We start from the raw sequence: 14,922 nt of genomic DNA on the forward strand, positions 1-14,922 counted from the left end.
ATCATGATTGGATTTGCAATTAAAAATATATATATTTTAAGCAGCTAATATACTATATAAAATACTGCAAAACAAAAACAACACAAAACTACTAACAATAGTCTCCACTAGGCACACAACCCAATGCGAGTAGTATAACATTACAACTCCAGATGAAACTAAAGCTGTTTTCAGTGGGAAACAAACAAGCATGAAGAAAACAAAATAAAGCTATATTTCAAAAGCCAAAAAACGGTGCAGAACGGCATCGGATATGGAGTCATGAACAAGGGCTTATCTTACTTGGCATCTTTACAGCCCATAAAAAAAAGCCAAGAGTCATGAAAAGTAAAACAAAGAGTGAACCGGCCTGCGGGCTTGGAGATGAGACCGGCAGTGTGGGTGGTTTGGGATCTGGGACCCCTCTTTTATATCGAAGTTATTAAAGCCTGTAAATGAGTCTGTGGAGATGTTGTCAAAACTATTTATGGAAGGTTAGCTGGAACTATGTTGAAGTCAAAGCTCATATACATCTGGAGATTGACAATAACTTTTACATTTAAATTGTGGCACAGCGCTGAACCAAAACCCAACGGCACACCACCAGAGCATCAACATGGGCCATTAAAAATCATATGAAAGGTGGAGAAAGACGCAGAGAGAGAAAGTAAAGGGTGTGACTTGGATCGCGCAGAAGAAAACAGTGGAAAAAGCAGACACATGTTTGGAAGAGAATGTATAAACAAAAACGGTCTCATCATGGCATGATTTCCTTTGGAAATATCCGTCAACCCTTTCCTACAGGTATTTCATTCTTTTCCACGTTAATATTGTCTGATTTTTCTAATTCATCCTACGTTCATTAATCATATCCGTGCTCCTATACGTGCGTGCCGGGAGTCCAAAAGAAAAGTTTTTTTCTCTCAAACACTTTCTGATACACTGTTTCCTGATTTCTGCAGACATGTCCTGTCAACTAATTTATACACACACACACATACAAACAAGGAAAAATGACAAGTTTATTGCAGAAACTTCTATAACTTCTATGAATAAAGTAATCAGCTATGTACTAATCACTCCAAGTCATGTGACACACATAAGCACAGCCTCACATGACACAATGAAGCTCATTCCTATACATTAAAGGGAATGTCTGCTAGGGCAACAGATTGGCAAGCCCCAAAAATGATAAAAACACCACACAAGTATCATATATTTTTGTTGCGGTCCATATCACTTATGTGCTGCATTCCAAGTCTTCTGAAGTCTAGCTTTAAGTGAAAAACAGACCGAAAATGACATTATTAGCTTATAAACTTTCCTCAACCATAGCTCTCAGATATTTAGCTTTTTTTGGTCCTGGACAGCCCCAATAGCCATCATGTAAAGAAAATCATACAGATTTGATGAATAGTAAATGAATGTTTAATTGGATTAACTGTTTCTTAATTCTTAGTGTGACTGCTATGACATGAAATGAATAGAGCTGTTCAGTCACAATGTCAGTTTGTTAGGATGACAAGGATGTAAAATCCTTATATAATCCCTCTAGACTTTATGGGTAAAATACGGTCTGTTCTGTGGTTAATATTACTTGAAGATCCTTCTCCACAAATATGTAAGTTTATAAAATATGCTTGACGTATCGGACAACCATTGTAGCCCCTGTGTAACTTGATAGTAACTTACATTTTAAAAGCAACACAGCGGCTTTGACATTTAGGTTTGAGGTATGACTAGATGTAATTCGTTTTGCAGAACGCAGGCAAGTCTCTTAAGTAATGCTAACCACAGAGCTTTTGTGTGTGTATATACACCACATAAAAGTGAGCAAAAAAGCGAAAACGTTTTGCAGTCTGCAGATAACAAAATATCATACATGGCTTGTGCAACTTGCTGCAAACGTGCGTGATTTTATGCACGGAAAGAAAGATCATTATCCTTGAGAAGGTATCAGACATTTTGTGGTGTTTAATAATCTGTATCTGTAGTAGTAGCCTACGTGTTCCACATAATCAGTATTGCTCAATATCAGAGTGATGTGGAAAACTATACAGTAATGCGGTCCATCCCTGAGTCATCTCTTAAGAAACATTCCCTTTAAAGGATGAAAGACGATGTCACCTATATGAACAATGTTAACCGTTCATTCCCTGGAACAGCCAGGGACGAAAACCCAGAAATTTCACAGACATGTTGTCAAAAGTAATGACAGATGTCAGGGTTTGGAGCTGATGACTCTTTAAAGACTGACATGAGTGAGGTTTTTTTTATTTATTTTTAAGAAATGATTACAAAAAAAAAAGTTTCAACAAAAATATGAATCATAAAAACTGTTTCTTGAGCACCATAACAGCATATTAGAATGACTTCTGAAGGATCATAAAGGCTGGAGTAATGGCTGCTGAAAATTCAGCTTTGCCATCAAATAAATAAAAAAATCTTTCAAAACATTTAAAAAATCTTACCGACCTCAAACTTTTATATTACAGGAAAGTAGGGGTGGTGAGAGACTTGAACCTGAGCCAACAGCTCTTGCATATCTTGAGCATGTTTACAAGCTTTTCCAAACTGATCTGATCCTCTCTAAATTGAATTCAGATGAGAGTCAACGGACGTTTTAACTTTAGCATTGTTTTTACATTGCTGTCCGTCAGCATACCAGTTGAAAACCATAGAACAAGGCAAACGCGAGGCATGCAGGAACTGACGGCAATGATTGAACTAAATTACTCTGAATGCAAGCTGGCACTGTGGAAAACCTGAAAAATTGAAAAACAACCAACTTAATGCCGCTTACATTTCTCGGCCTACATAAAACATGAAAGCTCAGCGCTGTGCACACACACAACACAGACACGTACACGTTCCCCAACAAGCGTACAGCGGTTACACACAAAGGGTCGGGCATGGCTGCCATATCTGCCCAGCATATACTTAAGGTTGCTATTTTAGAGCGGGTACTTCTGTTCTTTCACAAGCAGTAAATTAGTAAAACAGAGCTGGCTTGCAAATTGTAATGCAGGACAGACAAGATATAGTGATCTGCCAGAACACTTCATCTTCATAACCCTTTTAATGAACAATCAGACTGAAGATGGCTATCATAAAACACCTTTGTCTGGCTCCCTTAAATAGCATTAACAAAGAAAGACAAGCTCATATGGAAACACTTGGAAGGAAGTTTGCGGATTATGTTCTCAGGATGAAGCTGGAAAGATCAGAGGATGACATAACTTGTGGAATGTTCTCCATCCTGGGGTAAGAAGGGTTCTTCCAAATTGCATCATTGGGGAGATCAATGACCCAGTCCAAACGGCAAGATTTAGTACTTAAATTCGAAATGCTCTTGCAAATAAAGAGAAAACAGTAGACAAGACACAGTGGACACACAACACAAAAGGACCATAGGTTCTTGGGGGCCAGGAAGGACAAGGGACGTAAGGAACGAATTTCCACTCCAAACAAGAAAGTTTTCAGGAATTATCTTCAATTGCTGAGTTAATGGCACTGGTAACTGTGCCCCACCCAAAATACCACTGACTGTGCCACCCACACGTTTGTGCCAGTGCCAGCTGTGCCCTCATCAACCTTTCACAAGGAAAACAGTTGGGAAAAAGGCGCAAGTTTTTTAGTTCGAAACATTGCGTCTCATTAGAGTTAATAATAGCAATGCATCAAATTTTAAAGTAGCCAGATCGCTACTTCAAAATTTGATGCATTATCATTAAGTCCATTGTGGCTTCCTCAGCATCTGGTTAGAGTGAGAGAATCACAGTTTGAAAATGCGTTTTTACAGATTTGCGAGATGTTCTTCCCAGAGAAGGAATCTGTGCAGATGTGAAATACCACACCTAGCATATCCCCCTCACCCAAAAGATCCTCGCCGTCAGACCACTGCCAAAATATGCGACTGTCCTTTCCGAACTCAACACTTGAGCTGAGCTCCAAAAGTCATAACAAAGAGTTACAGAATCACAACACTGTTTCATATATATATCATCACATTTTGACTCAATAAAATCACTTATGCCAAGAACTGATGTTTAAAGTGGACTTTTTTGCCACTGAGAATATAATAGTTATTAACAGAGTACAGTAATAGTAAAGAGTAGTGATGCAGTGGATCACAAAACTCACGGTTTGGATCATATTACAGTATTTGAGTCACGGATAAAAAAAAAAAAGTCACTTTGCTTTCCATTTATTACTTAAAGCACACTCGATACCACAGTAAAAACTACTAGCCTGACTAAAGTTCAAACATTAAAGGCAAGTGAAAAGTCAGTAATAAAATAAAAACAATACACAAATTACAAGCATAGGTAAATACAATAGAACAAAGTTACAAATAAAGTAAGGTCTAAATAGTAGTATTCAGGAACAGAAATGTAATAGGCCTAATTACATGTAAAATAACACTATAGTGTTCACTGTATAAATTAAATACAGATTAATATTTGTTAAAGCTGTGTTTTGTTGTTTGATTAACATTAATGACATAGACAGCAGCAGGGACTTATAGGCTGCTGTCACTTTAGGACCGAATGCATGGATCCAATACAACGATACACATCTGATGTCCTCATCAGCATTGTGTTGTATGCACTCTGCTACGACAAGACGACAACGGATGACAAGAAACCTTGTAGCGTGAGCTTGCCCTAAGACTTAACGGACTGTTTACGAGAATTCTTGCTGGGACAGGTATTTTGACATAATTTTGTGTGTTTGTGTACGTTTTTTCACAGTCAGTTCTGCGTTCACGTGATGTCTGAAACAGGCCTGTTTGTGTGTGAGCAGCTGTACGCACAGATAACAGCACACACAAGTAGCGAAACTTTAATGACTTTGGGGTTTCATTAATAATTAGGTGCTGTAATTGAACTAATTGTGTAATTTTGTAGTCTGGGAAAGTGGGTAAATGGTCCAAACCGCAACTTCAATCAAAAAGTAGCCTATTGTCTACTTTATGTTTGCAGTTTGGTTTGGACCATTTATTCTTTTTCTCAACCTGTGAAATTACAACATGTGCTCAATAGCTAAAAGGTAATTGACTGAAATTAAGTTTACCACTATTAATTTAACTGAGTTGGGTTTTTTTTTTTTTTTTTTGTGAAGGTTTCAACCACACATATCTGAACTGATACAAGTAGGATTTGAAAGAAAGATATCTGTGTGTGCAAGAAAGAGAAAATGAAGGAACTCTGATCTTACAAAGGCTATTTGTGCTAGTCAAACATTCAGGAAACCACTTCGGCAGGAGAGCCTCCCTCCGTCTATGCACATATTTCACTGAAAGTTCAAATGTCAAATAATAGATCCACATCGCCTGCTGTCCAGTCCGTTCAGAGTCTATAAACTCCTTTCTGTTTTTCCACTCTCATAGGATAACATTCAGTAATGTGGGATTGTAATGCTCAAACAAGTCAACAATCTGACAAACCGTATGTCCACCAACAACTTACACTGTTAACATTAAATACCCAGCAAAATATGACTGACAGCTCAGCACACTCATTTCCTGCTGCAAAAGCTCCCACCTGCAGCCCTCTGGAGGAGCTGGCCTGCGAGTTTAAGAGAGTCACCGCATAAATCTGTCAAACGGGGGGAGAGTGAGATGAATAAATGAAATAAAATGAGAATCAATCCCTCATTTCTTTAGCTGGCCACTGGAAGCATGCTGTATAGTGCAACGATGGGACCTGCCAAAAATCACAAGTACATGAGAGGAGCAGAGACTCACATCGCCGTGCCGCTAAATGAGGATTATATGCTTGTTTGTGCGTCTGCATTTATATAACATTACTCACAATTCCTATTTTTGCGATTATGAACCCCAAAGACTGTGAAGCAAAAGTGTTTCGCCAATTTTTTTCCGCCTGCGATTAATTTGTCAGCGCATGTGTAATTGTTCCAGGGTGACTGTCATATGCATCTGGCAAAACTCAAATGTGCTGCTCCTATAGCTTTGTGCCATTAGTCTTTTTTTCCTTTAAATGGTCCAGTAAATGGGTCAAGGCATGCTCTTGTACACACTCTCATGCTCAGACATCACACAGTAGCCCTGCTTTAGAAATACAGGCTGATAACAGCGGAAACAGTCGAAAAGAGAGAAATTCAACGGAATAAGAGTGTAACAAAGGTGGAGGGATAGACCCAAACTCAAGGTCAACTTGTGTCAACATGAAATTGGCGACATTTCCTTTAAGAGGACCTACTGTGCTTTTTTATATTTTCATCTTTCTTTAGTGTGTGATGTTGCTGTCTGAGCACGAAAAAAGTCTGCAAAGCACAATGTCCACTCCAAAGCTACTCTCTATGTCAGTGGTCCTCGACCAAGAGGCCGGGGCCTACTAGGGGGCCTCAACAAACTTCCAGGGGGGCCTCAAGATGACTTATAAGACAAAACAAGCATTAAGCTTAGCTAAAATAACTTTTGAGTCATGCCAAGCTCTAAAATATTTACTGAAATTGAGAAGGGGGGGAGGGGGGGGGGACTCCATGAAACACCTATTTTCTTCCAGGAACGTACACTTCACAACATTCACACAATTTTTTTTATTAATAGTGTGTTTAAACTCACGGTTATGGTTAGGGATGCACCGATTGAGCTGCAATAAATATTTTTTTTGTGTCCAGATTTGTCCAGAAGTGGCAGACTACATTGGAATCATTTCGCGAAAATTCGTGGAAATGCAGAGGTTTTGCCTGTCTGAGGCACAGACACCAAGAAGCGAACAGCCGTTAGTGTAGCGCGCACAAATAAGAGCTGCTTTAAAGCACCTGCTGTAGCATCTTTGTTTTACTCATTTTCACTTTTAATATGAATTTATTTTGTTTTTTATTTAGTATTACTGGTAAAGACCCTTTTTCTTTACACCGAATTTAAAAACAAAAACAAATGCTGAATGCTGATTAAATAGCCAATCATCTTTGTTTGGATTGTTGAATGTGTGTTGATTGTGTTGTGAACTATGCAGTTGTTGCCTTAATTTAAGGCCAGTTTTATGTAGTTTCAAGTTCAACCCAATTTAAAAACAAAAGCTAAGTGCTGATGCTAAATGTCAGTACCACGTTTGTATTGAATGTGCTTACTGCGCAGTTACTTCCGTTAATTTTTATTGTTTTTAACAGCCAAAAGCCAGTTTGGCCTGTTAAATACCAAATTAACATATTGTTTTGCTTGTTTACTTATATTATTTCTTGTTTGTTGCTTAAAGAAAAGAAAAAAAAAAAAAAAGAAATCGGTATCGAAATTGGCCAGTTTACTTGTAAAAAAACGGTATCGGAATCGGCCATGAAAAATCATGATCGGTGCATCACTAGTTATTGAAATAGTTGACCAATCAGAGCACATTGCGCTTTTCAGAAGGAGGGGCTTCACAGAGACAGGAACTAAACAGAGCGTTACAGACAGACTTGGAAGAGAGGTACTACAACAATGTAAATTATGTTTTTTGAACATTTAAGCATGAAAAGTGAAACCTATTCTAGTAGACCCCAAAAACTACAAAGACTTAGGGCATTATATGGCCTCTTTAATGCACATTATTCCAAAGGGAAAGTTTTTTGACAATCATTTTTAATTAAAAAAAACAAAAAAACACCAAAGCTCCTTCCATTTTCCACTGATGTTCCTTTGGCCATGTATGATATTAGATGTTTGTAGCCAAATATCTTAGCAAATCTGGCTTCAGTATTTATGGCCGCACATTTTTGCTTGCTGAATATGTTGTTTCAGTATTTTTCATTTTTAGTATGGTTTTTATTTTTTAAATTATATAAAAATTATTTAAATTATTTGACATTTTTATGATTTAATTCATTATTAGCTTTTAATAAACTCATTCTTGAACCCCAGGGGGTTAGCAAACCTCAGTTGAGATAAACAGAGACAGCACAGAGGAAATGGGAAATTGTTGAGGCGAGAGAAGGGGAATGGCCTTGGGACAGCCAAAATCAAACCTGCGAGCCATTTCCTAACAATCAGCTCACGTTAACATAGGTGATGTGAACATGCGAGCTGATTGTTAGGAAATGGCTCGGACAGACAGAAGCACTTTGATGAATCTAGATATTTTGAGTTTCTCCTACATTTCTCTTCAAACCTTAGAGGTCATATCAGTGCAAAGAGTTCATACTGTTCAGGAGCGGAGATCTTTACAAGCAGGATGGATTACGAACCTACAATAAATCACAAACTTAAGTTCATCTCTTAAAGAGTGTTAATGTGTGTGTCTGCGGTGGCCTTCCAACATTCCACTCTAATTCATATTGAGCCAGAGATCCTTCTGTAAGTTGGCTGGTTTGTTCAATCATTAAAAACCTCTCGGCAGCAGCAGTTATTTCTGTGTGTATGTGTGTGATATTATAGTCTAAGAGGGTTTGAAAGTCAAGGCAACATAAATCACGATTAATGGCACAAACACACCCAGTGTTTCTATGAGCCGCTATTAGTCACACAGAACTGCCATAAACTCCTCAGACAGCAACACAAACACGTGCCACTCACATCCGCTGTTAACATCACAGCAAAGCCTTCAAAAGTTTGTGCGGGTAACATTTAACAGTGGTAATTGTGATTTTAACAGTAACATTGTGAAATATTATTACAATTTAAACTGCTTTTTCATATATTTTAAAATGTAATTAATTCCTGTGATGGCCATGCTGAATTTTTTTAATTACGGTTTTCACATGATCCTTCAGAAATCATGCTAATATGCTCAAGAAACACTCCTTCTCATCAACGTTAAACACTGTTGTGCCGCTTCATTGTTTTGTTGGTCAATTGAATGCATCCTTGCTGAATAAAAGTTCACATTTCCTTCAAAAGTTTTTTTGAACAGTAGCGTATAAACACACGTACAAACACTACACTTTAAACTTTGCAGCACAGATCTGAAAACCACATATCATCGTCAAAAAACAAAGTGAAAGGTAAAGATGTACCGCTGGAGTGGAGAGACTGATTACCATTCTGAACTTCCTCACGCTAGTTGAGATACAAAACAACGTTGCACTTGAGCACCGTCCAAGATGGTGACTTAACACACAAGTGTTCGCTTAGTGTACACACACCGAATCAGCCCAGTCAAAAGTAACACCTGCTCTTAAAGTAAATAGGACAGATGCTCATCCTCCTGCTTAAGAAAATAGAGAGAGAGAGAGAGAGAGAGAGAGAGAGAGAGAGAGAGAGAGAGAAACACACTCAGTGACCCCCACTCATACCCTGCAAACCTCTCTCTCTCTCTCTCTCTCTATCTCTCTCTCTCTGATCTGAAGCTTCAGCCTTGATATTTCACTAACTCCTATACCTATATCACTGACACTCCGGACCAGAACAATGCTGTCAAACTAATTACAAATCACAACGAAAGCAAAACAATTACACTACTTACTATTCAACGGTTTGGGGTCAGTCATTTTTTCTTTGAAAGAACTGAAGATACTTTTACTCAGCAAGGATGCACAAAAAATGCATAAAAAGTGACAGTAATAATGTTACAAAAGATTTCTATTTCAAATAAATTCTGTTCTTTTGAACTTTTCAGAATCCTGAAAAAAAAAAATTCTCACGGTTTCCACAAAATTATTAAGCAGCAACTGTTTTCAACATTAATAATAATAATAAGAAATGTTTCTTCAGCAGCAAATCAGCATATTAGATTGATTTCTGAAGGATCATGTGAAACTGAAGACAAGAGTAATGATGCTGAAAATTCTGTTTTTCCATCACAGGAATAAATTAGATTAAAAAAAAAAAGTTCTTTTAAATTGTAATAATATTTCACAATAATAGTACCATTTTTACTGTATTTTTTTAATCAAATATACGCAGCCTTGGTGGTGAGAAAAAGAGGCAAGAACTTTAATAACGGTAGTGTATCAAAAGTAAAATGCAATACTCTCCTGCCCAAAAAGACATGGCACCTAAAAAATATACCATGCAAATACTGAGATTCATCCATGACAAGGTACAGACTGAGAAGGCCGTGTCCATCAAAGCCATACAGAGTCACACAGACATCCGGGAGAGGTTTTATCACACAATTAGGTAACTCTTTATTTTGATGGTCCACTTTTAGACATTCTACTATAACTATAAGTAACTTTGCAACTACATGTCAACTAGCAGTCATTAGAGAATTAGTAGACTGTCTGCTTCAAATCTGCAAGTAACTTAGTTTTCAACTACATGTAAACTTAACCCGAACCCTAACACATAACCCTAACCTAGTCTGTAATACTCTAATGAAAGTTGGTTGACTTGTATTTGTAAAGTTACAGTAGGATGTCTAAAGTGGACCATCAAAATAAAGTGTAACCCAAAATTATATACATCAATGCACCGAACATTTAATAATGTATGAAACAATGAAACTGTGTCTTATGAGGGGAACACTAATAAGGACTGTGACAGCATGAGTCTGTCACCACAGTATGAGGGTCAGTGAGTGATCTGACTGGAGTCTGTGTCTCCATCACTAAACACAAGCTCATTATCAATGTTTTTGGCACAGTTAGTCTTATTCTCCATTCTTTCTTAATGACTGGCTCAAGAAATATTAATTCTTACATTTTTTCTTCTTTGTTTAATTTCGGTTTTCTTAGTTAGTTCACATTATTTTATTAACTATATTTTACTTTTATTTTTGTTACTATTACTTGATCATTTGTACTGTTTTTGTTTTTGTTACTCGTTTTATGCAAATGCTCTGGCGATACCAAAGTAAAGAGCATTTCATTCTAACAAAGCACACTGAATTTGAAAATTGAAAAAGAGTGCTTTTCTGTGGGCAGAACAAATTTGACCCCATGTGTCTTCCTGCAGAGAATGAGTTTTCCTTTGCCTGGGTTTCTGAGAGCTGCACATCCCTGGCTGTCCACAGCTCATTTGTTCATTCATTTCCTACAGCCAGAATACGCTACATCTACTCTGCAACAGGTTTGCCATGTATATACACACAAAGCCAAAGACATGTCAACAGTTATGTTCTGCACTGGCGGTGAGGAAGTCAGCTGCTGTCCACCATTTAAAGGCAGGGAAGATGATTTGTTTCAAAAACATTTTTTGTTATGCTGGTTGAAAGCCTCTTCACATCCCGATAGCAATCACTAAGTTAAGTGGTCCAAATGTATTTATTTGTAGGGTGCAACATGGCTAAAGGCATACCTTAAGAAAAATGTTCTTTTCAATATTCCCATAGTGTATGATTGCAGAAAAATTGATGGAAATTTTAAAAAAGTGATTTACTTTGTTTAAAAATCGTATAAATGTATGAGGTGGGGCAAAATGCTCATCATTTAACAAATACTTTAGGTAAAATAATATGTTTTAAATAATGTCTAAGTTAATACTTGTGTTAAAAAAGTTTGTACTATGTTATATTTATTTTGATAAATAAAAGAACTCAATGTTGTTCAATAAATATAATTGTTAAATATAATAAATCATAATTACCTTGAACAAAACTGAAAATCATTAACAAGACCTTTGTCTCAAAATATATTCAATAATTTTAGCGATTCTCGTTTGCTACTTAAATATACAAAAAACATCAAATATTAGATCAAATTAGCACAGAATCAACTTTGCTATGATCGCGTCAAGGATCAGCCAGATTTCCACGTGCATCTTGAAAAGCTGGTGTTTTTGAAAGTGCTGTGGCAAGTTTGTGCCATCTAGTGGTTTAGAGGGGAATAAAATAAAAGTGCGCCTTTTACCCCGGTGAACCTTTAGCCCCACTGTATCCTATATACCATCTGTGGAAGGTGTAGGACCATAAAATGTTTGGTTCGAATGTAATGGTATGATGTCCTACCTGACTGTCAACATATTTATCGTACAGTATTTCCATACCTCCGTGCACCCTGCTCGCGCAGACATCACGCGTTATCAGCGTGTTTCATGCTATGCGGAGTTAGACAGACGTCAGTCACAGAGCAGCGCAAACGAAACAGCAGCCACCTTTTACAGTTCCTCCTGAACCAAAACATGAGCTTATGCTGCGTTCAACGCAGCATTGTGTGAGAACGCTGATGGCGTGCACATGCGTATTAAGAGTTCAGTCTATAGGTATGCGCATATGCCATAACTACTGTAATTTGGAAGAGATGGAAACCTGTGACGTTATACTCATAGCGGTTCGTGACTCACATTTATGCATTTCAATGGCAAAACTATCAACGCCGAAATGAATCTGCAGCAGTCAGGTGGTACAGGTCAGCGCTCTTTAAGCGGTTTATGTTCATTATGTAAGTTTAACGCCGTCTCTCATCTCGTGACGCTTTATAAACTCTGCTATGTGCATTTTGGAGATTCTCTGAATGGGGGGTGGGGGGATGTCATGCTTTAAAAAGCTAGCTTGCTATTGCTAGCTGCTCCGGAAATTGCTTACTCTACCTTTAATTTGATTGAGGATGGTCGATGTTTTACGAATTGAAGTTTAAAGAATTGCGATCTCTCCACATGCACATGTGGCTGTAACATTACAAAGCTTCTGCACCTCCCTGTAGCAGTGTACAAGGCTGGCTCTGTGTAGTGTGTTGTGGGGGAGTTTAGGAGCTGACTGGCAACCGTGGGCGCTCCTGGTGAAGGTGTTGATGGTAAAGGGTGAGGCTTTCTCAAAGTGGATGAGAAACCACTTAGCAGTCACTTGGAAAAAGCTCTAGTATACCTTAAGAATGCATCACTGACTTTGCTTAAAGGAATAGTTCACCAATAAAAATGAAAGTTTATACATAATTTATTCACCCTCTTGTTGATACTCTGTATAGGTTTTTTTTTTCTATCCATGGAATACAAAAGGAGATGTTAGGCAGCCAGAAATAGTAAAAGATGGTGGAGTAAATGAAAATCAAGTAAACTTAAGTTGCATCAGTCCAGTAAATGTTCATCTTGAGGCTGGACAACATTTTTAGAAGTATACTAGGCCTTTTATTTACTTAAAAAGTATATGAACTATCTAACAACAGATGGCAGAAGTCATGAAGGCAAGATCGTACAAGGTTTTTCAGCAAAGTTTTGATCGTGTTGATAAAAAGGTCTTAGAAATGCATGTATCAAATATGAAACAGCCTTTATGGGGTTAGATGACCCGACAGATTATAGATCAACATGTTGACGCTCACAAACACTGTAGCAGAACGAAAGCAAGCATGCACTGCTCATGCTAATGTTATTCTCAATTTCATACCAACACAATGACACAGACTTCTCTTTACGACTACACTTGATGACCCATATGTTATGCATCGCTCTCTCTCTAATAGACCTCCTGAACTGAACAGCTGAACATACCTAAATTCAAGTGCAGAAATAGGCAAGACTGTAACTAGTCATTTGTTTCTTTTGTCCCAATGGAACATACAGCAAAAATTAAACAATAAAAAAATGGAATTATAAAAAGTCTCTTTATTGCCCATGTGAGACAACTAGACCTGATCTTGTCTATATGTATGGACTACAAATAGGCTATATTGCCAAAACCCAAATCAAAGGTTAAAGCTTGTATCAAAACGTTTTCTTGCCTTACCAAGGCAGACAAAGACGTCACTAACCTCTGAATAGCCTTTAGCAAACTATAGTGCAAGTGTTAAACACATAAAGATCATACATAAAAGATAGAGATAACACACAAAAGTTGATGCCTGTTTAATTAAAGATGCACCAAAAAATGGGTTGGATTGCTTTGACATGTCGATACATGCGAACATGATTCGTGCTTTATATCAGATGGCATATTCTGTAGTGCTTGTGAATAGACAAAACTGCATAAAGACTGAATATGGAAAACAAACTGTTCTTCTATCTAATTTATTAGAAGTTGAATGGATAGTTCACCCCCAAAAAAGTTTGCCAACATTTACTTACCCTCATGTTATTCTAAATGTGTATGACTTTCTTCAAGTGACAAGTTTCCCAGTGCCCATTAACTTTCATTAGTTGGGAAAAAAAGATGCCAAGTTAATGGTGACTGAGTCTGTCATTCTGAATAACATCGTGTTCCAAAGAAAGAAAAAAATCATACAGGGTCGGAACATCATGTGGGTGAGTTTTTTAATCAACTATCTCTTTCAAATGTATTTTACATATGTAAATACCCCCAAAACAGCTCTGACACCACACACGTTTTCCTTCGAGTCGCCGAAAAGTGAGGACGCGGAAAAGCAAACCTGTCCGAACACGTCTATTCAAGAAAACGCACAGAAACCCGTGGGAATCCAACATCTGCCTCGGCGACACACAGAGGAAACGTTGGATACTTTAATGCCGCGACGAGACAGCAGTCGGTACAAGTATCCAAACACGGGGGAAAGCGAGAGGAAGAGCGCGAATCTTACCGAGATACTGCCTGATCTCCAGCAGAACTTTAGGGGGTCCTCCGTTCAGCTGGTAAAACAGTGAGCCGAGACAGAAGAGCAGCAGTGTGGCCATGCAGAAAGCATAATCGCGCAGGGAGAAGCGAAGCCTGAGAGCCGATAACCAGAATCCCTTTCTGCTGTTGCGATCTGTGCTGTGACTCGCGCTGTGATTGTTTAGACGGGGACTGCTGCTGTGATTCTTCATCGTCTCCTCACATGGAAGCGCCGAGAATGGTCGTCACCCATCCGCCTCTTTAGATAAAAACTTTTCAGCCAACATTTAAACAAAAAAAAACTGAAGCCGCTTCACAGATTAAATGCGCGCGCGAACGGAGGCGTTCAGATGTTCGTCCCCTGCTCGGCCGTGTTTTCTCGTCTGCTCTCGCTGAGCTATTTTTGCGAATGAAGTTGGGAATCCATCCTCTGCTTTTTGGGGTTAGTGTCGGTGTCAGATTACCGAATGTGGAGGAAAAAGTTCAACCGAATTCCCGCTCACGCGCTGCCGTGTGCAGCTCAGCACCACCAGGCGGAAGACGCGTGAAAGCGCTCGAGAGCCGACATCTATCTATC

At 38.3% G+C, this 14,922-nt stretch overlaps 1 protein-coding gene across 2 annotated transcripts in view; it reads right to left on the minus strand.

Annotated features, from left to right (window-relative positions):
* The window catches only part of usta (uronyl 2-sulfotransferase a), a 66,843-nt gene extending 51,921 nt beyond the window's left edge, over window positions 1–14,922 (minus strand). The window contains exon 1 of one of the 2 annotated variants that reach the window (XM_084431830.1): window positions 14,332–14,922. In XM_084431830.1, coding sequence (XP_084287956.1) covers window positions 14,332–14,557 — 226 coding nt within the window. In that variant the 5' untranslated portion in view covers window positions 14,558–14,922. The remainder of the gene's footprint in view (window positions 1–14,331) is intronic. The other variant, XM_084431831.1, reaches the window with a different exon arrangement.

The sequence above is a fragment of the Rutilus rutilus genome (assembly GCF_951802725.1).
Source record: "Rutilus rutilus genome assembly, chromosome: 15".
NCBI classification, from domain to species: domain Eukaryota; kingdom Metazoa; phylum Chordata; class Actinopteri; order Cypriniformes; family Leuciscidae; genus Rutilus; species Rutilus rutilus.